The 23,863-nt window shown below is 33.9% G+C and overlaps 4 protein-coding genes and 1 long non-coding RNA gene across 6 annotated transcripts; 1 reads left to right on the plus strand and 4 right to left on the minus strand.

Annotated features, from left to right (window-relative positions):
- Window positions 1–312: 312 nt before the first annotated feature.
- LOC101264994 (alpha-glucosidase-like) lies at window positions 313–5,137 on the minus strand. The gene is made up of 5 exons (XM_004233132.5): window positions 4,806–5,137; window positions 3,310–4,013; window positions 2,385–2,615; window positions 1,619–2,265; window positions 313–1,288 (listed from the first exon to the last, which is right to left on the minus strand). Exons 1-5 carry the CDS (start codon window positions 5,054–5,056, stop codon window positions 410–412), a joined length of 2,712 nt encoding a protein of 903 aa, XP_004233180.1. The 5' UTR covers window positions 5,057–5,137; the 3' UTR covers window positions 313–409.
- Window positions 5,138–6,482: 1,345 nt separating this feature from the next.
- On the plus strand, window positions 6,483–11,273 carry LOC104645908 (vacuolar protein sorting-associated protein 2 homolog 2). The gene is made up of 11 exons (XM_069293539.1): window positions 6,483–6,943; window positions 7,026–7,070; window positions 8,521–8,555; window positions 8,736–8,790; window positions 9,673–9,773; window positions 9,863–9,934; window positions 10,091–10,162; window positions 10,325–10,405; window positions 10,490–10,525; window positions 10,624–10,685; window positions 11,045–11,273. Exons 1-11 carry the CDS (start codon window positions 6,898–6,900, stop codon window positions 11,106–11,108), a joined length of 669 nt encoding a protein of 222 aa, XP_069149640.1. The 5' UTR covers window positions 6,483–6,897; the 3' UTR covers window positions 11,109–11,273.
- A 117-nt stretch (window positions 11,274–11,390) lies between these two features.
- LOC101265606 (monolignol oxidoreductase AtBBE-like 15) lies at window positions 11,391–13,386 on the minus strand. The gene has a single exon (XM_004233134.5). The coding sequence runs from the start codon at window positions 13,191–13,193 to the stop codon at window positions 11,550–11,552; it is 1,644 nt and encodes a 547-aa protein (XP_004233182.1). The 5' UTR covers window positions 13,194–13,386; the 3' UTR covers window positions 11,391–11,549.
- A 2,939-nt stretch (window positions 13,387–16,325) lies between these two features.
- LOC109119566 (uncharacterized) lies at window positions 16,326–22,434 on the minus strand. 2 transcript variants are annotated; one of them, XR_011214727.1, is made up of 3 exons: window positions 22,072–22,393; window positions 17,438–17,597; window positions 16,326–16,650 (listed from the first exon to the last, which is right to left on the minus strand). It is a non-coding gene; the product is annotated as an uncharacterized lncRNA (long non-coding RNA). The 2 variants fall into 2 exon arrangements; XR_002026836.3 differs by lacking the exon at window positions 16,326–16,650 and having other exon boundaries at window positions 17,099–17,597; window positions 22,072–22,434.
- Window positions 19,636–22,078, minus strand: LOC101265300 (cation/calcium exchanger 4-like). The gene has a single exon (XM_004233133.4). The coding sequence runs from the start codon at window positions 21,852–21,854 to the stop codon at window positions 19,914–19,916; it is 1,941 nt and encodes a 646-aa protein (XP_004233181.1). The 5' UTR covers window positions 21,855–22,078; the 3' UTR covers window positions 19,636–19,913.
- Window positions 22,435–23,863: the final 1,429 nt, after the last annotated feature.

Genomic DNA, 23,863 nt, shown 5'->3' on the forward strand with positions numbered 1-23,863 from the left:
TCTAGCACATTTATGCTTTCATATGGATAATTTTATGGCTAAGTAGTATGACAAAGTGACGGATAATGGCACTCTCCTTCACTGATGGTTGAAATGACCGCGACGCATTGTTCTTGTATGAACTCTTGAATTTTGTTCTTCCTTGCTTGGTTAAGGTAACGGTGAACTTGTATATAGCTGTATGATTTATCTTAATACCTTAATCATGGGGTCAGGTGGATAGGTTTAAGCCAAACAGAAAGGAGATTCAACCATATAATATACAAAAAGAAACAAGGTAATCAATCACATGTATAAACATTAACAGGTAAGTTGGTAAAAATAGGAAGAACATAATATCATAAATTAAACGGCATTGATAGTGTGAGAAAATTTCATACAGCAAGCTTATATAACACAATTCATTTGTTTAAGTAATGATGTATAGCTCCAATTTGAACTCTTTCCCTATCAGTATTGACATCTCTGAGATTTCCATAGCAACAAACTGTCCACTCTGTTTAAGTTTTTCCTTCATTGTTGTGTTCCCTTGCTGGTGTGATCCAACAAGCTCATAGCTCTTCAATCCTCTCACATTTTCCAAACCTAATAATGTCATCTTTTCAAGGACCAATCCTTGATCCAGCGCGTACCGTCCATTCACAACCTCTGATTTAACCACAATTTTATTGCCAATGATATTGCTGTTAAACTTAACGAACGTCCACCTCCCTCCCTCTCTTCCCATCTGCACCTCATCGTCATCGTCCACAAATAGTTCTCCTGTGCTGTTTTCGCTGCTGCTCAGCACGACAAGGAGTTTGAATGCAGTCCTCTGTGCAGCTTGTGTTGTCATTGCTTCCCCTTGCATGACCAATATGTTCCCTTCACGAACGTGTACATTTATATGATCTGGTGGTGCGTCAAGTGTCAGATATGTTCCTTGATTCAAACTCACGAAGCGAGAGTAATTGAAGAGGTCAAACCAGTTTCCAGCAGGGAAATATGCATCAACAGAGGTTGCTCCTTGCTTAAGTACAGGTGAGATCATGACACCTTTACCGAGAAGGAACTGCGTGCTGATATCAAATGTCTTGGCATCTTGAGGGAAAGAGAAGAAGAGGGGTCGTGCAATGGGAGTCCCTTTTGTATGTGCCTTGTACATAAGCATATAAAAGTACGGAAGTAACTGATATCGGAGCCCAAGGACTTTCTTGGCCGCTGCAGCAACTGAATCCCAACTATAGAGCTCTTGGGGGGTTGTGTCCTTAGCAGAGTGGTCTCTTGCAAATGGATAGAATGCTCCAAGCTGCATAAAGCCAATCTCTCTCATTACAAAGAAGTCAAAGACGAAGAGAGCTCCTAATATTATGATAAAATTCTTCTTCTACGGTATCAAACTAACGATTTGGTCAAACTGAGAGATAGACACATGCTTTAACTTTTCTTAAACACAATTTTAAAGCATACTATTTAAGACGACGAATAACTCTGGTTCATTGAACTTTATAATGCAACAGTGTTCCTTGAAAAACAACACATTTCATGGCTATTTAACATTGGTGAAAAGTTAAAGCTTTAGGGGGAGAAAGAGAGATTGGAGGCGGCATTGTTGACAAAACTCCAAGCATGAATTTACCTGAATCCAGCGGCGGCAAAGCTCTTCAGTAGTGTTACTTGAAAAACCACATATATCAGCTCCAACCATTGGAATTCCAAACAATCCAAAGTTCAAGATAGTAGGAATGGAGTATGCCAAATCATTCCATGTAGCAGCATTGTCTCCAGTCCAATGTGACGTATATCTGCCAGAGCCAAGAAAAGTTGATCTTGCAAGAATGAATGGCCTTTTACCAGTGACATTAACCAAAGCACTATAGGTGGCTCTAGATTCTAGTAATCCATAAAGGTTATGGACATTATAATCTATTGTATTACCAAAATGTGTTGAAGTGGCTGGAACTGTTCTATAGTTGATGGGCAAGTGATCGCCAGAGTTGTTTATCTTGTACGGAGGGTCATCAAAGGTGGATGATGGTGTAGGAGGGGAAGTAATGAAGTTTGACAATTCATTCATGTCAAGCCACAGGCCATCAAAAGGTACGAGATCCTGGAACTTCTCAATTTCATTTCTCCAAAATACTTCAGTAGCTGGATTTAGAAAATCAGGATAGTAAACATTCCCTGGCCAAACAACCCCTTGGTGGGGCATATTATCGCGTTTTATGAAGACATCTGCTTCCATGCCTCTCCTATAGGTGTCATATGTATTGTTGATACTAATTCCTGCGGTAAAAAGAAAGACAAACAAAATAACACTTGTTACATGATGATGAGACGTACTCGTATCTAATTTATCTAGGTAAATGTTAAATTGTTAAAACTTGATGACGGAGACCAGTTACCTGGATCTACTATTAGTACATATTTCTGATCATTCTGATGAAGCTTCCTGAGAAAAAAATTTACCCGCTCCAGTGGGAAGTTAACTGGATCGAGTGTGAAGTCCTTAAAACCATCCATGTAATCAATATCAGTCCACATAACCTCCAGCGGTATCCTAGCCTTTGCATAACTTTCCACTACCAGTTCAACATCATCAATATTCTTGTAACCCCACCGGCATTGGTGAAATCCTACACCATATCACATAATCAATACCATTACTTTGAGATGTGAGCATTTTCATGTGTAACAGTTGTTTCCTAAAGAATGAAGGTAGAAGCTGAGAATCGAACAAGACAATTTCAACTTCGATCAGTATAGGAATGACAGGGGCGGAAGAATCTAGCATTCCTAAATTTCTTCTTGGCTCACTTTCCACATGTGAAGCTCAGCACAATATTCAAAGCAATGTCGTCTTTGCGAATGAGGCAACGTATAGTGAACAATATGCCTTTATATAATTTTACTTCATATTTCCCTTTCACAAACAACTGATCCGACAAAACTCTAGGTGATTTCTTCTTATATGTCTAAGTCTTGGTGGACCAGTATCTACGTTGGTGTGAGGTAGTAGATACTCTATGAAATTAGTCGAGGTATACACAAGCTGGCCTGGACACCACTATTGTAAAAAAAACCATCTTCCATTGTCCTAACTAAGAACTAGTGGTACTTGTAATCTATGTTGAGCAATGCAACCTACATAAGAAAAGCTCATAGATAATAGTTTAAGCTCTATTCAATGCCTTTCTATCCATGTATGGCATAGGTCCTTGGAATTAGTTGAGGTGTGCATAAGAGAAAAACAACAAACAAAAAAAGAAAGTGGAATTAGTCGAGGTGTGCACGAGAAAAAAACAACAAACGGAAAAAGAGAGTCATTACCGAAAGACCAATATGGCATAGCAGCAGGACGACCAATAAGCTGAGTATACTGATCCACCACCATTTCCGGCGAAGGTCCGGCGAAGAAATACAAATCAATTAACCCTTCAATTACCTTGTAAATAATTCTATCACCCGTATATACAATATCCATGCCATTGCTACTCAGAAGCAAAACCCCATGACTAACTCCGGCGGCCGTTTCCTTCGCCGGATCCGACGACCGGACGTCCATATAAAAAGGATGGGATCCATAGAGATTAAGGTCCGCGTTGGAACTTCCAATGTCGGCATTCCATAGAGTCAAAGTCTGGTTGTGCGTAAGCTTAAACGAGCTTTTAGTGTGCTCTCCGAGCCCGTAAAGGTTAGCTCTGGTAGTTGGTAGTGCCGAGGAGATCTGGATGTACTGATCTTTGAATATGAGGAATGTATCGGGGTTTTCGTTCTCCGGCGAAGTATCGAAAAGAGTATCCCCGGTGAATCGCCGGCGGACGGTGAAGCTGAATGGGGTGGTGTTGTGAAGGGTGAACTCTAGGTCTGAGTTTGGGTTAGAGAGCGTAATTGGGAAGTGGTTTTCTGATGAGGAGTTGGAAGTTGACGGCGGCGATGGCGGTGGTGGACGGCGGAGAATTTCTTCCGGCACTTCCCATCGTTGGTGGTTAACGTCCGTTATTCGTATTCGGAGACGATCGTTTGTTTCCAAACTGTAACGAGGGAAAAAAAAACAAATTAAACAATTTTTTTAATAAAGTTAATTTATTTACATTAACTAAACAAAATATTGTTTATTATAAGACTAAAATTAAAAAAAGAAGAAGTTATATATAGATGATAAAAAAAAAAATTACAATTTTCATAACTATATATTAGGATTAAAACTTACCTGCACAAACCAAAGCAATACAATGCATGATATATGTTTAAATTAATAATTCATTTTACTTAATTATGATATATGTTTAAATTAATAATTTATTTTATTTAATCACAATTAATTGACATGTATTTTACTATATTATATAAAATTCATGTCATAAGCGAATAAGTATTTTTATATATATTATATTATTTACTTGAATTATTATTTTTTGGCAAATTTTATAATATAACTCTTATTTTATTTATATTAAAATACGCTCAATATTAAACTAATCTACAAATACCTATTATCAATTGAAAATATATTAACTCAATATTGAAATTTGATATTTACATTCAAAAATAAAACGTCAACGTCAATCAATCATTCTATGTTGTGACGTTATTCACAATGACAAGAATTTACCTTCTAATTTGTTATATTAATTTTTTTAGTTAACAATTTTATCCCATATTTCTGAAAAAGATTGCCTTCATAATTTCAACCCCGATTTTTTAATCATATAATAATAACTTTATAATTTACATATAATAACAATTTTACCGATTATATCAGGCGAGTAATAGTAATATCAGATTCGGATCCAAAATAAATAAGAAAGGTAAAGAAAAATAACCTGGCAATGAGGATAAGATTGTGAATATCAGTACCAAAAACAGAAGAAGTGCTGATGAGTTGAAGATTAGCAAAAATTGAATTTCCAGTGATAGCCACAGATTTGATTGAGTAACCATAGCCAATTACTTGCTGTTGAGCTTCTTTCTGTTTAATGGATATGGCAAAATATGGTGAAAATATTGATAAATGGATCAAAAAGAAGATTATAAAGGTGTTTCTGTTTAAAGATGGAAATTGTATTCCTTTCATTTATTATTTTTTTTTTCAATCTATGGAGGAACAGAGTTGCCATTAGGAATTAAAGTGGTCATTTTATGTTTAGTTCTTTGTGGAAAATGTCACTTTCCTTTTTCTTTCTCTTCCACTCCTAATATTACTTGTCAATTTTTAAATTGACACAGCTATTAATAAAATTATTAATATGATAGCGGGTTTATCAATTTACCCATATTAATTATGAAATAGATGAAAAGATTTACATTTCTCAAAGTAATTAGTTATTTAATTGAGAATATACTAATAAATAAAATTATCATTTCTTGATTTGTCAAAATGAATAAATGACTAAGAATAATTATAAAAAAAAATATACAATTAAAAACAGACTATAATTTGATTTATTATTTTGATTTTGGCTTTCAACAAGTGTTATATTAACGGTACAGTCGATTTGTTTGTTTCAATTTCGATTTCAATTATTAGTTTGATAAGTCTGATTTTTGTTTGATGAATGAGATTTCTTACTCATTTATAATTTATTTAAATTAATATCAATTTTAAATTCAAAACACATATTTACCAAAAATTCAGTGAGGGGTTTGCATAAAATCTTTTTGGTATATACATAAAATAAAGATCTAATATATATATATATATATATATATTAATTTATAAGAAACTAGAAAATCATTTGTGCCACTAAATTAATCATTTAGGAATCGTTTGGTTATTGTATAAGTTAAAAGTTACATTAGTTTTACTATGTTTGGTAGAAGTTTTGTGTTAGGTATAAAAGTTAACATAACTTATATCATGTTTGGTTGGTAAGAATTTAGATGTTGTATAAAAGTTATTCATGTATTAATTTATACGGTGCTTGGTTGCATTTTTGTAGTCCTACATAATTAGTACCAACACAATTTATGAGGGAATTTATGTGTAAAGTTATGCAGGGTAGAAGGTGAAATAAGTTATGTGGGTATTAGTTATACATGTATTAAAATGATAAATTACACATTTACCCTATAAATTTATTTTATTTTTTAATTGACAACTTTACTGTTTTCCTATTATATATGGACTATTTTCATTTCTTCTTATATACTTACCATTTTTATTTATTTATGCAAATATAAACATTTTTTTAATATTAAAATTAAATTGTATATTTTTTGACGGTACATATGTTAATCAAATATTAGCATTATATATTATTCAATATATTCCATATTTTATTAGCATATATTATTATTTTGTAAATAATATATATTAATAACTTACAACAAATTTAATATTCAATTATAAAAATTCATATATTATAATATCTACGTAACAAAAATAATACTTACATAACTAATATCCGCATAGCTAATATCCACATAATTAAACTCAACATAACTAAATCCTGCATAACAAAACTCTAGCATAACTAACTAAACCCTATATAACTTTAACCAGTAACCAAACGACCCCTTAGAGACCCAAAGTATTATACGTATTTTCCTCGTTTCTGAAGCAACAAAACAAGGGCAATATTGTCTTTTGATCTTTGCGATATCAAACTAGAGAGGGGTAGTTTGGTCATTTCCTTTGCTCACAACGGCTACTTATTTGGTGTCCGTTAGATATAATGATAGTGGGAAATAGGAGAGTCCAGTCCACTGCACGCTCCCCTAGAAGTACAAGTCGGCCGCTAAAAAATTGCCACTCCTGCTTAACTTTCTCACAAAAATTCCAAAAAACAAAGGGAAAAAAAACCCATTTTTAATCACCCATTTTCATGATTCAGCTTTTCTTCAAAAGCCATTAGGGTTTTTTTCCTCTTCCATTTCAAGAAAATTCTAGGGTTCAAGAATCATTAACAAAAGAAGATGGAGAAGTTGAACAGCATTTTCAAGAAGAAGACTTCACCAAAAGGTAAGATTTTTGCCCCCTTTTTTTTTAATTTTGTGTTTGGAGTTATGATCTATGGTGAATTTTTTTTGTAATTGATTAACAGAAGCATTGAGGACCAGCAAAAGGGAAATGGCTGTTGCTACCAGAGGTACATGACTCACTAGCTGAGAATTTGATTTAGTTTTGTTTTATGAAAGAGTAGCTTCGCATTATTTGATTTAGAAATAATACTCTGTAAGCTCATTTTGGATCTCAAATGCATAGGCGCTTATGCCCATTGTTCGTGTTATGCATAAACATCTTTCTTTTGGGGATGCTATAATAGTGGTTGTATTCTTTTTAGTTTGATTTTAAATGTACATCGAATGCTATGATCTTTTCCTTGTTAAGCAAGAGATGCTTAATTTGTTTGGACGTCTAGAAATATATGCTCCGGCAAAGAGAGAAAAAGAATCGCTCTTGGTGGAAATTTCGGTCTTCGATATTTGGAATTTGAAATACTATTAGGTATATCAACTAAAGGAAACCCCTCGGAAATATTAGGTTAAGGTTGTTGTGCCTTTGTTCTTCATAGTTTCTACTTTGCAATAAGAATAACAAGGATGAGTGATAGTGAAAAGGTTCCATTTTTATGTGAAAGTTTTTATTGAGGATATACTGGTTGAACGTTCATTAGTAATTAGACAACAAAGTCATGTAATATCGGTGAAGGATTAGGTAGAATAGGTGGATGGCTCCGCTCTATTACCTTCTATTTCAATTCTCTATGGCACTGTTGCTTCATAACAGGATATGATATTAGGAAAAATGGTATAATTAGTTTTTGGGACTAAAAGGTAGTTCAGGTGCATTGTGAAACAATATAACCTGCTTTGCCTGGACAATTCACAGAGTTGGAAGAAGTGCTATGTTGGGTAAAATCTAGAGGTACTTGTTTCCTTTGCAAGTGACTGGCTGTATGAACTCAAGTACTTGAAGGTTTTATTGACTCTTTTGTTTACTTTTGGTGTCATTGTTGGGTCTCCTTCTTAATTTTGATAAAGCTATCAGGGGTCAGCTGTTTGCTAAATGAGGAAACAAATTACATATTCCAGGTTTTATATTTTGAACTATCATCATTTTTACACCATTCTAGTATATTTCACATCATTACCCTTCGGGGTGGCCCAGTGGTTTGAGCTTTTGGACTTCCATGTTGGAGGTCTCTAGTTCGAAACCCCTTGCCAGCGAAAGAAAGGGGTTTGCCTTCTAGGTCAAGCTCCTGGTGCAGGTTACCTCTCCTACGGCTGTGGGCTTCCCTTGTCATAAATTTATTTTATAAAAAATAGTATATTTCACATCATTGTCATTTGCACAAGCAAGCAGTTGGAGAATGCAAAAAGTATTAAACAATTTTGGAAAATCATTGTCCAGAATGTATCATAGTTGGATGTTATTCTTATTTTTTCTTTAGATCATTATCATTTTGATCCACGTTATCTTTTGTGTTGTTATATAATGGGTTTGATTATGATAACTTGCATTGGCTTCCTCGTTTCTTATTTGGTGTTTTTACTTTTCATTAATTCGTCTCCGTTTTTGTTCATGTATAACTTTAGGCATCGAACGGGAGATCTCATCCTTACAAATGGAGGTAAGTTATTAGGAAAATGTTCATATACATGAGGCAAGTGTGTTTGTTCAGTAAGTTCAGAGTATTCTTGTGAAATTTAAGTCACGAGAACTTCAGAGTATTCTTTCAATAATCATCTTTTCATCTGTGTGAATCTACTTACTTGTGAACTTATATACTTCTTATTTGACTATCTCGTAGGAGAAAAAGTTAGTTGCAGAGATCAAGCAAACAGCCAAAACAGGAAACGAGGCAAGTGTTTGCAAATTAATTCTTTTTTCCTGACTACTTTACTTGGAATTGTGATCATTCTAATAGATAATGGCTTCTAGTGGGTGCTTATTTGCATTGGAAACTGCATACTTTTTGCATCCCGATGATTCTTTTGTTTATCAGAATTTGAAATACAGTCTCTTGAGAGATGAGCCATTCTCAGATTGCATAAATCGTTGCCCTTCTGAAGAATTCATGCATAGTCACAACCTTAGAGAAAGATTATTTGATAGGGAATTATCAGAATTCGAAAGACATCGGAAGAATTAGAGCCAACATAGTTTAACTAATTTTAAATTCTTAATGTTCTGAATTCTCTCACCAACAAACAATTCACAAAATTTATATATGTATTAGTTTATGTATTTACCATTAAATGCTTGTATGAGGGAGGGTGAGCCATGTTAGCTGGAAATGTTTCAAAATAGAGAAAGAGAGGCTGAAACGAGGCAGTTAACTGAGTTGTTGAAAAGAAAGGCAGTGCCCGAAGCACTTGCTATCGAGCAGGCAGGACTGAGTTGAAAAAGGAGCTCTACTTGAAAGGAATGTAGTAACTTGATTTAATGCTCGCTAAGGCTTACAAATATATTGAAGACTCTATTCAGTTGGTCTTTGAAACACTGATTTTACTCGGTGTAATAAGACTCAAGTTTGAATCAAGGCTAATTAAAGGCTTGGATATTCATTGAGAACTTGATTCAGTTAAAGCTTTGGTGGTAAACATGGATAATTATACTTGTGATCCAGGTGAGAAATGAATGGTATTTTTGAAAAAAGGGTGAGTAAAGAACTCATCGCATCTGCTATAAGCCATTTTTTTCCCTCAAAAGTAAATCTTGCTCACATACTTTGACTTATCAGGCAGCCACCAAAATTCTAGCTCGTCAACTTGTGAGGTTACGGCAACAAATTGTCAATTTGCAAGGTAGTCGTGCTCAAATTAGGGGTGTAGCAACTCATACACAGGTCAACCTTTTCTCCCAATTATTATTGTGTATGAAAAGTAATTGAAATTTTTACTGGATCTTATATGTGTCTTCTTTTCTCTTCTGTAGGCACTATATGCTAGCACCTCTATGTCTACTGGAATGAAAGGTGCAACTAAAGCGATGTCTGCCATGAACAAGGTACTGATTATTTGTTGTTGTGAGTTTCTTTTCTCTTTTCCTTTTAATCCTTAAAACTTTTGATACTCATCCATTTTGTTTGCGTTTGTGCTACCATTTAATTATTAAGGTGGTAAAGCCCCCCAATTGGTTTATTCTTGTGTTTTTACTTCTCAGCAAATGGCACCTGCAAAACAAGTTAAAGTGATCAGAGAATTCCAGAAGCAGTCATCACAGTTGGACATGACAGTAAGCACTTTCATCCTTCTAAGCGATGCTTCACATTATGGACTTACTTCATGCTATAAGCTCTCTGTACTTGTGGACAAATGCAACGTCTTGAAGGCAAACATTTCAGTTTGATGTGAAGTTCAGCCTAAGCATACTAATGAAGCCATCTGATTTTTCCAGATTGAGATGATGTCTGAATCCATTGATGAGACTTTGGATAAAGATGAAGCTGAAGAAGAAACTGAGGAGCTTACAAACCAGGTTCAATTGTTACTCATCAGGCTTAGTCAGTTTCCTAATTGTATTTTTCTAGTCATCTATTCTAATTTGTGTTTTCATGTTTAGGTGCTTGACGAGATTGGTGTGGACATTGCATCACAGGTAGATTTCGGATTAAGGATAGTTGAGCGTATAATCAGTTGCTTTCCTCATCTTTAGTTCACGAGCTGTTCATTCATTATTGATTTTTATTTTGGCAGTTATCTTCAGCTCCAAAAGGCCGGATTGCATCGAAGAAAGTTGAAAATGTTGCCCCCCCTAGGTATGTGGAACTGTTTTAAATCACACGCCATACATGGATTTTCTTGTGTAGTTGAGTTGGATTTTTGTGTGTCTACATGTGTCGAGCTACGTTTCTTCTGCATTTCCATATTAAACTGTCACAGTCAATTCTCAACAGTACTTCCTTTCTGTTCTCTGGTTATACTCTCCTTGTGTTTCTGATCATGCGGACTCCTTTGACCTACGGGACTATAAAGTTTGATTGATTCTTGTACTGAACCCAATCTAGAATTCCTCTATAATTGTTATTGGCGTTAATATGGACTCCTAAGAATATCCTTCCTAGTTCTTCTGGGAACATGTTAAGTCTACCTAACAATTCTTCCCATGTGAATGCAGTTCTGATACTGCTGCAGATGTCGAGGAACTTGAGAAGAGGTTGGCCTCTCTTCGAAGAATTTGATGAAGAACGTGGACAACTTTTATATGATCCTTGTACAAATTTCGCTTTTAGAATTAAAAATATAGTATGTATTATGGTACCAATTTGTATTTCTCAACTATAATCCTATAGCACCAAACATGACATTTATGCTGTAAGAATGAAGTGGATCCTTTTTGGGTTTTATGATCCTTCTCCATGTAAGTTTTGTATGTAGTTCCTTGAATTCATTGATATACCTTACCCTCACAAGGTAGAGAGAAGGTCGTCTACGTGCACCCACCCTCGTCATACCCCACTAGGTTTGTTGTTGTTCCTCAAATTTGTTTCACATTTCATATCAATACAAACTTCTGCTACAATACATTACATGTCATGAAACCAAATGAAAAGCAAAACTTAAACTTATTTTTACTTTTTTCCTTAAATATTACAATACACCATCAAGCCAAATGCAGTTCTTCAGTGAATCAAACTTTTCCCATCTTGACCAACTTTGAATGGAAGGATTGGTAGACTCTGTTCATGCCAGAAGAAGTTATCAGGATCAACCTTAGTCTTGACAAGCACAAGCCTGTCATAATTGTTCTTGTAGTACTTTTTCCCCCAGACACTAGCTTCCAAGATATTTGAGTTGGCATTTTTGTTCATACCCAGATCAAGATCTCTATAATTCACATAAGCTTCTCTAGGGTACTTGGATACAAAAGTGCCCATGTACTCATAAAGTCCTCTGATCCAGTTGATATGTTTATCTGCAGTTTTCTTGTCTCCATCTGTCCAGGCTGTTAAGTACTGTATCTTGCAGATGACTCCTTTTCTATGTGGGAATGGGATTGAAGATTCTGATATCTTTCCCATCATTCCTCCATAGGGATTCCATATCATCATAGGTGAATCATCTTGTAAAAACTTCTCCCACATCCCTTGAAGTCCAGTTACTGGAACTGGTACACGGAGAAAATCCGATTTAGCCTTGAAGTTTACTGCAGGGAATAATGACTTCCCTTGAAGTAGGAACTCAGGTTTAATGTTACTTGGATAACCAGCAATGTAAATGACTGATTGAATCCAGCTCATTTCGACACAATCTTTTTGTGTCAATCCCAATTCAGGGAAGCTATGATTCATCACATCAAGAAGCCTATCAGTTTTTCCAAGAAACAAAGCTTGGTAAGCTGTTTGCACTGTTTTCTTCCCCTTTGTTGAATTGACTGTAGTTATGAGGATTCTGATGAAGAGATCTTCATCAATCTTGTGTGCAACATGTTGCCATTTGTGTAAGACTTTTGTTGCACCAGTTTCCAGTGTCTTTGGAACTGTGAAAACTGTCACAGTTGATGGAACAGGAACAAGTCTAACTTTCCAAGCCAAGATTATGCCAAAACTGCCTCCTCCACCCCCTCTGATTGCCCAAAACAAATCCTCTCCCATTAAGGCCCTGTCAAGAACTCTGCCACTGACATCAACAATCCGAGCATCGACAACATTGTCTGCTCCAAGACCATATTTCCTCATCATAGGACCATAAGCTCCTCCAGTAATATGACCACCAATTCCTAAGCTGGTACATAGGCCAGCAGGGTAACCATGTGTCTTGCTTTTTTCTGCAATCCTATAGTACACTTCACCAATCGTCGCACCAGCTTGAACCCATGCACTGTTGTCCTCAATGTCCACTTTAATCGCACGAAGCTTAGCTAAGTCAAGCATGATAAAAGGCACTGATCTTTTCATTTCTGATGTATAAGATATGCCTTCATAATCATGACCTCCACTCCTAACTCTGAGCTGAACTTTTAGCTCTTTCGCGCAAATAACTGCTGCTTGAACATGAGATTCAATCAAAGCAGTGAAAATAAGCAGAGGTTTTTGTTGAGAAGGTGATAAACACCTTAGATTTTGGGCAGTGGATTTAAGGACAGAGTTGAATGAAGTAGCATTGGAAGTAGGAGTGAAGAAAGCTGTGGAGAAAGGGATCGAACGATCCGAATAGAGTGTAATACATTGGTAGAATTGATCTTGAATTGTATATGAAACAACACATGAAGCTGAAAATAGTAATATGAATGAAAAAAGAATATTCATAGAGATTGAAGAAGCCATAAGCCTTTCTTGTGTAAATGAGAGGCCTTGTATTCAAAATTTTCTAGACCTTATGCCATGTTTGGAGGATGGGAAAGAGAGTAATAAATGGGAGAGGAAATGGGGAAGACAGTGGGGCAAAGAAAAAATATATAGTCCTTTTGTTTGGGTTGGAAGAGAATGGGGAGGAAAATCTGACTGACCTAGTCGTCAACGAAGTGATTAAGAGTCACGAGGTCTCAAGTTAAGATTCTAGTGGAGAAAAAATAACATTAGGTAATTTTTTTATATATTTTTTTAGTCTTGGTGGATATTGTTACGTTATATCTGTTAGTAGCATACGACAGATATCCTATAGAATTAATCGAGGTGAGCAAAAGCCGACTCGGACACCATAGTCATAAAATGAGTTTGGTCCTTTTATCGAAGAAATATGATATATTTGAACTTCTTTTTAGAACTATATTACTCTCTCAAATATGGAGTAACAATACAAATTTAACATAATATACGAGTAATTAAACGGTGGAATGGTTAATCAGTATGATAAATTTGTGAATAAGCAAAAACAAAGAAATCAAAAGTGCGCATTTCATTTAATGTAAGATTAAATATACTTAGACAGATATCGTAAAAAAACTATAAAATTTATCAATAATCGAGGGACCAAAAAGTGTTGTTAATTCTGTCCTATTAACCTTTTCCTTTTTCTTTTACTTTAGCTTTTTCCATTTTCCATTTCTTTCATTTTTCTCCTTCCCCAAAAAGCAAGTTTTTGGTAGGTGACTTAATGAGCAATCTCTTATTAACAATGAAAAAAAAAATTGAGATTTGTGGAAATAAGTAGTGGCTAGTTGTATTCATGGGAGTCTAAAACTTAAAGACTAAAAACTTTTTTTTTAAAAAAAGTCAACATATGCTTTATTTTTTGCCTAAATTTTAGGATGCATGAGAGGTCTTATATTATAAGGGACTTCAAAATTTATTAAAGAAGAATGGTAGTTTACTTGCCTTCTAATAAATTTGTCAGTATCTTGCCTTAAAGAATTACTAATAAGCATTTCCTCTAATAAATATCCACTTGATATAGTTTTTTATTGTCCAAGTGTTACTCTTTTCGTCCGTTTTTACTTGTCAATGATATTAAAAATAGATGTTTCATTGTCTGTTTTTACTCATTCAGTTTGAAAAACTAAAAGATAACTGTTCATTTCCTAATATGTTGAATTTATTATTTCCAGAAGGAGATATAGTAAAATTGTCGTGTTATTTATTATTTTTTAAAGAATGTGTCAAGTCAATATTGAACAATTAAAAAAAATGAACGTAAGGATAAGTATATAGTAAAAGGTTTTTAAAAATTAAATTTTCAAAAAGAAACATATTGAGAAAAAAATTAGGTTTACATGAAATATTCAAAGTTATAAATCCAAACAAAAGAAAAAAAAATAAAGGACTAATTTTTTAATGAACTACTAGAGAAAGCAACACTATCACCTTTACTTTTATTTTTTAATAAATAAAAATGAATAGAAGTGGTTTAGTTGTAAATGATGTCAATCAAAATTGAAATCTCTATTTTGTCTTTTGGTATCTGTTTATTTTTGTTTCACATGGTATTTATAAATCTTCTTTGGTCAAATATATCTTTTAAATTTGTGATGTAAAATTGATATATTCTTCATTATAAAACTGACTCATATATTTTTCTGGTGTTATATAAATGGCTTACATGTACCTATTTTTTTAACGAAATTTAAAAAAAAATTAATTTAATTTTTTAATTTTTTTAAAAATATAATATATATATATATATATAAATCCATATGGTATATACATGTGAGGGGGAATAAATATACCATGTGGATTATATATTATTTTTTTAAAAAATTAATATTTTCACTTCTGTTAGAGTGTAAAGGTATATGTGAACCGTTTGTATAATGGTATGGGTCTATATAAGTCACTTTCATAACCAAAAAAATATCAATCTTCAAATGATGAAATTGTGAGGTATATCACACCCTTTTCTAATTTTCTTTTTGATCTTCTAAGAAATGGAATTCTTTTTTCCTAAAATGAGATGGGACTAATTTTAATTATTATTTTACTTATTTAGAGCACACTTGAAAAGTCTCCGAGATTATTTTTAAAAAAAATAAAATTGAAAAGCCAAGTCATTGATGAAATAATTGAGTCAATGGTAGGTCTAACAACCATATAAACTTAATAACTATCTACATATATCAAAATTATTAATTTGATGAAAAAGATTTTTCATATTTAAAACTCGAATTCGACAATTAAGATAGGAATTCTCAAGTATACTTTTGGAGATATAAATAAAGTCTCTTAGACTTATTATTTTCTTTTTTTTTTTACTTCATTTCCCTATTTATTTTCTCCATAATTTTATAGAATATACCATGCTTAAATTGTTGATATGTGAATGTTATGGTCTTGGCAATAAAAAAATTTGTAGGAGCTAGCCTCATAGGACTAAGACATGCTAACTATTTTCAAAAGTTTTAATCAGAAATAATTTTGAAAAGAATAATAGATTCTAGAGAATTATTTTTTTTTAAAAAAATAACAAAAATATTATTTAGCACGTCGATTGGAACATATAATAAATATTTAAAACCTCCAATAACAATGCAAACTTATTCCTTTGGTGGGGTGGGGCCTTTCCATTGGATATTTATTCGAAGTTTCGAATAATTTAAATAAAAATATTTTATTTATAAATAATATTTTTTTAATCAAAGATCTAATATAATAATTTTAAAAAATAGGATCATATGGAGGGGGTGGGGTTGACTTGGGGATTGGGGAGGGAGGAGGTTATAGCTATGAAAGGGCTTTAATGAAAGTCAAATGGTTGACAATAATCCGAATGCGCGAGATTTTATTAAGAATTTTTTTCACACTCAAAATTTAAATTCAAAATTATTAATTAACGAATAAGCAATTCGATTGGCTAATTGTTGACATTATCGTATTAAAATGTTGTTCTTTTGCCCAAATAATGTGCAATTTTGGCCAAAAAAGATTCCATTGATAAATTAATTTTTTTTGTGGGAATTTTATAAATGTGCAAATTGATTAACAGAATTGTGACTTACATAAAATGGATACTCCAGGATAATGGTATATCGAAAGAAAAAATAATTACATCTTTTAATTTATTAAAATGAATATATAAAAAGAGAAAAAAAATATTTTTTAATATGTTGAACAAGTAAAAGGAAAAAGAAAAAAATTATTAAAGGTCAACACAAACCAACTAACAGCTTTCTAGAATACTTGACCACCAAACAAAATTATTTTTAAAAAAACGAATAAATTAGGCAAAACTATTCATTACCTTTCTGAACTTGAGCTTTTTATTCTGTGTAGTGCGTACACCTAAATTATATTCCGCTTTAATTATCCCAAACTTATTTATTCCTCCATCACGTACACCTTTATTGTTCACCTGGTGTAGAAATTGACAACACACTCTATTAGGCACATGAGCAAGTGATTTTTTGCCACATCATAAAGCTACAACGGTAAAAAGACGTAAAATCTCTATTTACCTAGGTGACTATTATTTATCCAAGTGAAAATTACCACTTTTGCCAATTGTAGCACGCGTGTAGTCACAATAGGAGCAGGTGGACAAAAAAAGTGTACGCGATGGAGGAATAAACAAGTTCGGAGATAATTAGAACGGAACATAATTTAGATGTACACCGAATAAAAAGCTTCAAGTTCAGGGAGTAACGAATACTTTTGTCAATAATTCTTGATTCATCGAAATCAAGTGTAGTATTTAAGCAAAGAAGGGTAAAAGAGCGGACCCATTATCCACCCATTTTGAAGCTGGAAACAAGTAGATCTATGGATTATCATAAAGTATATATGCATAAAACTCATGCTAGTGGAAAATAACTTTCAATGCCCAATGTTAGATACAAGGGCTAAATAACTTTCAATGTCCAATGTTAGATACAAGGGCTAAGGCCAGTATATACTGCTCCATAACAGTATCTGCAAAACAATACTAAAGCCACCATGCATAACGAGCAACTACAAATCGAGTAGTGTAAGACTAAGGTGTCAAATATCGAATACTGTAACAAGAAGATATATAACCAGTAACTGAGGTGTCAAATATCGAATACTGTAACAAGAAGTATCTAAGGTGTCACTATTAGAACAGACCATCTCACACAGACAAATTATTTCGTAGAAGATTGAGAAAGTAAAGAAGATTTTACCTGATAGACGCGAGATGAAAAAAGCTGAACCACTTGTTTGAGTCACCAACAGAGAGATGGATAGCTTTATCAAAAGACATTTGCAGTCTAAAAGGCAATGACATAAATCACAATGTAGTCTTTCAGAAATGACTCTAGTTTTCTCTCTCTTTTCCAGATCCTATTTTATCCAAGTAACCAAAGTTAAAAATCTCAGAAACATGCAGGGACATATCCTTTTATAATTGATTGATTGTCCTAAATGGAGACCAATTACTTCTAAATGGACTTGGAACAGTCTTCACACATCGTATCTAAAATGGCACTGTCTTTTCTCATCTATCTTGATGGTTTATCGAACAAACTAAAACAACAGATAATGCATGCATGCTCCAAGATACGTACTGGTGTTATCAAAGGCAAAAGGCATAAAAAGGAGCCAAAATCTGCTGGATATTGAATTAGAGAGTGCAAAGCACAATCAAAACGTGAGCTTTAATGAAGAAATGTGCATATGAAAAATAACCAAAAAACATAATTGTAATGTAAGAGAAAGCAACTATAGACACTAACAACGGTTATATGAGGTAAGTTGCAGATTTTTTTTACAACTGCTACTTGTAAGAGCACATAGAGGGGTAGGCAAGCCAACGAGGGCAGTATGGCAGATCATACCTAGGCCTTTTCTGGACAAATGGAATGTAAGGAACAAAATATCATTTCTAGAAGTAAGAAGTATATAGGAATGTATCCCAATGTCTCCTTCTCATGTGGTGGTTGAACAGGGGAGTACTGAAAATCATACCCTTGTTCCTTTTTTAGACTACATAGACTGAAACAAATGGAGATCATTTCATACGGTCAGAATAACATTTGATGTATCAAAATGTCCTTACTTACATGTATCTTTTCGGTGTAAAGCAATCGGTGTATATAGGAGATTGGGACAGTTTATAGTAATGGTGTTTAAGCCTCCACATAGTTGTACGCAATTTTGACATTAACTTCGTGTAATATCAAGCAAATGATCTCAACTTATCAAGAGAAAGATCAGTACAATGCTGTCAAATTATGGTGGCTAAAGACAACGTCACAAATGAGACGAAAAAGAGACTGAACCAGAAAGTAGCCATCTAATTCAACACATTGTAACACTCTCCTTCACTCTGACATTAGGTTTTATTTTGTTGTATAATCAGGAAGAACTGACATGCTATACAGCAGACACATTGGAGCATGAATCACTGGAGAGAGAGACAGCCATGAAATTCCTCAAGAAACTCTTGACGACATTTCACTGAAAGCACTCAAGACAAAGCATATTGTACTTCGCAAGCAACAATAACACCAATGGGAAACCAAAGAACTCGAAATCAAACTTCAGACTTCTTTCAACTAATACATCCAGCAGTTACTAAGTGAAAACCACGCCTACCACGTGAGCCTGAAATAGAGCCATGCTCCCTTGATATGACAAGAAGAAGAGGGCTTCGTACAGCAATATGATCCCACTGACATCCACCTACTGCACCAGCTTCATTGCCACTGGTAAAACCAATATGCACCGGGGGACACCAAAAACCAGGATGGTACCACATAACTCTGGTTAGAAACCAAACCATTTTGGTGTGTTAATAAAAGATGTTTTCCTAAAACAAAACTACGAGCCTTAATCCACATTTGTTTTGTAGTTCTGATAGGTGGATTCACTTGACCCCGACAATGTGACAATTTAGTCACTATTTGCTTGGCCTGAGTTTCACTTTTAACCAGCCTTTATCTATATCTTTAACTGAATTTAATTTACTCATAAAACCCATCTCTTTGAAAATATGTTTAGCATCAAATAAAGATATTTAGTCAATGTTAATCCTTACTCATATAAAAATGTTCTAAAATGTTTTGAGTTTTAGTGGTATTATTTTCCAATAAAAGAAATCAAACAATAATTCTCCCAAAAGCAAACCCAAAGCTTATTAAACACTAAATCCAAACAGTCACACTAGTTCTACCGAAAACAAAACCAGTACCAATTATCCCAAAACAAAATCATTTTCTAGTCCAACAGCACTATAATGTCTCCAGACGAAATGGTGATCAACTTGTTCATTGTACAACTTTTCTTGCCATCTTTTCAGTGAAACAGGCATCTAGCTGCTCATTGACTAAAACAGGTACCATCAACTAATTAGTTTCAGATTTCATTGCACCGGGAGGAATTTTTGATTCTATGAAAAGAAATTTTATTACAGAAATACAAACAGTATGAAGATCATGCAACACAGAGAGAAGAAGGCTCAAAAAAGGAGTCGAAGAGCACATACTTTATGAGTATTTGTACAGCAGAATACATCATTGATGAGCATAACAAGCTCCTTATATTGGAACTTTGTCCCATGATGAAGATACCAATCAAGTTCACTAGTCAAGTGAAGTGGGACAATCTGAATCTCAAGTTCAGATGATTTCAATGCTAACCTTTCTGAACATGCAACTATTAGTCACTAACCCCAAACAATGAAACAATCCCTATCGCACTACTCAGTCTAACAGACAGAAATACCAAATAAATGATGATAAGGCCTACACCAAGCATCTTGTTAGGGCGCATGTCATTCTTGGGAAGAACAACAAGGGCCCATAAAAGACCAAACAAGAGAAAACATATGGTGTAAAACAAACTTCTATCCCCTGGAAGTATGAATGAAGAAGGTTTCTCTGACCAGGCACCGAGGAATAATGAGATTCCTATCCCAATAAGTGTATTGAACATGGGACCTGCATAGCATCCAGATAAAGCAATCTGCACACCATCTCCCCCATTCATCGCCAAAGCAACATTAGAGACCAGATCACCCATTGAATTGCCCCAAGCCAAAACAGTGAGCCCAAGAATAGAGGGATTAACCCCCAGTACAACACCCAATCCAACCAGCAGTGCCACCAATTCATTCGCAATCATATAAAACCACACGATACTCATAATAAAACCCCCCAAAACCCATGGAAGCAAAAATATCTGCGGAGGACGGTCAGCTCTTGTATGCTTGTATGCAAGTATACCCAGTGTGCAACCAACAGAAATGCCAAGAACTATAGCAACACTTCTGCCTAGGTAACTCACATAATCCTGAGTATTCCATAAAGCTGCAAGAAGAAAAGGAGCTAAAGTAGCACTGCCTACAGCGTATGGTTTTGACCAAGTTTCTTCCTCAACTAATGGAATGGTTAATCGTCTTGGCACAGTCAATGGCAACTCTAGAAGTGAACAGAGCTGAGAGCAGGAAAATGATGGGCTCTTGACTTCTACACCCTCATCAATCCAACCCCACAAAGGCCTTTCCCCATCATGCACCCTCAATGACTGATTAGAATATATTGCCACATTGGATGCCCACATCCACTGAGGCAAGGAACCATGTGACTGTATGTTATTGTCCTCTGTCTCAACATCAAGCAAAGTGCTATAAACAGAATCCTCCTCCTGAGTCCCTTCAGAAAATATACTTCCTCTTACAGGAAGCAAAGGAGTAACAACATCCAATCTCAATCTTCGAGCATGCTTCCTCAAAATCTCATTGGCAGCAACAACAAAGGCATAAATAACATAGATCAATACAAATGCAATAGTTGCTCCAACACTAACTTCACCAACTATCAAGATCAATAATAGTGACATCAGTGTTACAATGAAAAAGGCAATATCCCTAATAAAACATTTTTTGTCAACCTGAACATCCTGATCAGCTACACAAAGAGAAACAGCACCCACAACAACGCAAGTAACAAACACAGCCCCACCTAGAACACTGTTAAGCCCAACATCACCAGCACCACTTCCTACAAACGCAGCAATACTCGCAAATACATCCGGAGCACCATTACCAAGCGGGAGCAAAACAACTCCAGCAACTGTAGGAGATAGCTTCAACAAACTAGCCAGTTTCTCCAATGAACCACAAAAGTAATCAGCTGCAGTGTTACCCAAAAGATAGAACAATGCAGCAAGCCAGACACCAAATACTACAAACGCCCACGCACTTCCATTACAACCACAGTAATAGAACTTAAGGTAATCAAAGAACCCTCCAGACGAGCAATCCGGGTGAACTTTCAAGAAGTCACAACTACTTTTAAACCCCACATGATCAAACAATCCTGCACATAACTGAGGCTTTTTTACCACCAAATCATCAGCATCCGACCCGTTCACTTCTAACATCCCTCGACGAACCACTCGGGTATGTGAAGAATAACCATCAAATCTACTGCTTGGGTTCCACTGACTAGAAACTAAAGATGACTTCTTTATAATTGGATTGCTCACAATATCTTCACGGTTGTAGAACATAAACACAAGGACTAGGGAACACACAAGATTGAACACCCCACGAAGTCTTGGACTTTTTCTAATGAAAAACCCATCAGATTTCTCCATTTGTCAACAAATATTTCAAATTACCCAAGAACCATAATCCCCTCAGTTTCAATTAAAAACTACTGAAACTCAGCAAAACGCATCGAAAACCCAAGAACCCTAATCCTCAGTTTTCAATTAGAAACTACTGAAATTCAGCAAAACACATCGAAAAAGTCTTGGAATTTTTGTACAAGACAAGAACAAAAATAGCTCAAAAGCAAAAATGGGTACTTACCAGATTGATGGGGTTTGAAATTCGAAGCTGTTACGAGGTTTGAAGAGTTATGGGGTTCATGAAAATCTTTGATCTTTCTGCGAAGCTTCCCACAAACCTTTCACAAAAATCTCAATGTTCCCTTTGGATGGTAATGGTAAACGTACAATCTCAAGATTATTTTTTTCTCTAGAAACTAATTTGTATAATTGGTACTAATAATTTATTATGAAGATTGAATTTTTTTTTAAAAAAAGGATACCCTTTGTTTTTTCAAACAAAAACAAATTGTATGACTAAATAATATTCTAAAATCTTCTCGACTCAAATCTAATATACATTCTTAAACTATTTATGTATGAATTTCAGTTTCTTTTTATTTATGTTGAAATTATGTTATTATTGTCTTTTAATTTAATTGTATTCGTTTACTATTTTTTAAATATATTTGTTTCTTTTGTTATTACTTTTATTCTATCGAAAAAAGATAATTTATTTTTCAATACTCAACATTGAATGAGGTGAAAAAGAATGGCATAAAACACATAAAACGAATGCGATTTTTCGAATTCTTTTCATTTATTGTTGAAATTATGTTATTACTCCTTCCGTATAATTTCATTACTGCAATATTTTTTAAAATATATTTTTTTTCTTTTATTTATTACATTTAAAATATTTTTTTTTCATTTTATACTTAATATTAATTGAGCTGAGAAAGGAATGCATCAAACGCATTCAGCGTATGCGATTCATATGTAGGTCTGAGTCTCTACCCATTTATTGTTGGAATTACATTATTACCCAATTTATTTAATTTTATTTCAAATATTTTTAAAATATATTTATTTATTTTATTTATTACTTTTATCTAGGGGCGAATCTACGTGGCTACGTGGGAATGCCACGACATTCATTGATCTCGGAAAAAACATTGTATATATATGTATATATTATATTAAGTGTAAATATTTGTTTTGCCATCCAGTAACTATATTGCAAAATAACTCAGCGAGCGGATCTCCCTCCTAGGTTATGTAGGTTGGAACCTAGCCGTCAACACTTCCTTTTTTGCTTGCTCCATTTTTTTTTCTTTTCTTTTCTTTTTCTCTATTCTTTCTTATTTATTTATGACTATTCTATATTAATTCAAATTGACCATTTTTTTAGCTTTTCTTTTCTTTTTCTACATTTGTTCTTATTTATTTATTACTATTTTTTATTAATTCAAATTGACCCCTTTTCATAATTAATTTTGAGTTTTCTTTCTTTTTTTCTCTTGCACTAATTATTGATCTATTGATATGAGTGTAACGTGTTTATTTTTTTTATCAATTAGTGAGTACTGAATTATAAGCATCAAATAAGTATTATGAAGAATATATTTAAATAGTAGTTTCAAAAAAACACAAGTTCAAAAATGATTTTTTTAATTTAACGGTTCTTGCGATCTTCATCGACGTTTTTGCTATGTAAGATGATTAGGCTGAAACTATAATTGTTATTCTTTCTCAACTATATATTTCCAGTAACACATAAAGTCAATGAAAGATGAATATATCATATTAATACTATTAGATGGTTTATACAAACTCAAATTTGAATTTTTTTTTCTTAAAAGTTTTAGCGAAGAAGACATCAAATTCCGAAAAGAAAAGAAAATTGAATTGTTTAGTTAAATCTAATCACATAATATCTAAAAGAAAATATTAGCACATACATATTTGATCGATTCATTTATAAAAATAAATAAAATTAATAATTTGAGTTGTAACGCAAAATTAGAGCAACCGATCCTTTCATCTTACTTGAA

The sequence above is a fragment of the Solanum lycopersicum genome, chromosome 2 (assembly GCF_036512215.1).
Source record: "Solanum lycopersicum chromosome 2, SLM_r2.1".
Taxonomy (NCBI): domain Eukaryota; kingdom Viridiplantae; phylum Streptophyta; class Magnoliopsida; order Solanales; family Solanaceae; genus Solanum; species Solanum lycopersicum.

Bases quoted from the DNA above. Each gene is read 5' to 3' on its own strand.
- LOC101264994 (XM_004233132.5), bottom strand. From the start codon at position 5,056: ATGAAAGGAATACAATTTCCATCTTTAAACAGAAACACCTTTATAATC. The intron at 4,014-4,805 runs GTTATTTTTCTT...CCCTCGTTACAG, and splicing joins AATCTTATCCTCATTGCCAG to TTTGGAAACAAACGATCGTC. The intron at 2,266-2,384 runs GTAACTGGTCTC...TTTTTACCGCAG, and splicing joins TGTACTAATAGTAGATCCAG to GAATTAGTATCAACAATACA.
- LOC104645908 (XM_069293539.1), top strand. From the start codon at position 6,898: ATGGAGAAGTTGAACAGCATTTTCAAGAAGAAGACTTCACCAAAAG. The intron at 6,944-7,025 runs GTAAGATTTTTG...ATTGATTAACAG, and splicing joins GAAGAAGACTTCACCAAAAG to AAGCATTGAGGACCAGCAAA. The intron at 8,556-8,735 runs GTAAGTTATTAG...ACTATCTCGTAG, and splicing joins TCTCATCCTTACAAATGGAG to GAGAAAAAGTTAGTTGCAGA.
- LOC101265606 (XM_004233134.5), bottom strand. From the start codon at position 13,193: ATGGCTTCTTCAATCTCTATGAATATTCTTTTTTCATTCATATTACTA.
- LOC101265300 (XM_004233133.4), bottom strand. From the start codon at position 21,854: ATGGAGAAATCTGATGGGTTTTTCATTAGAAAAAGTCCAAGACTTCGT.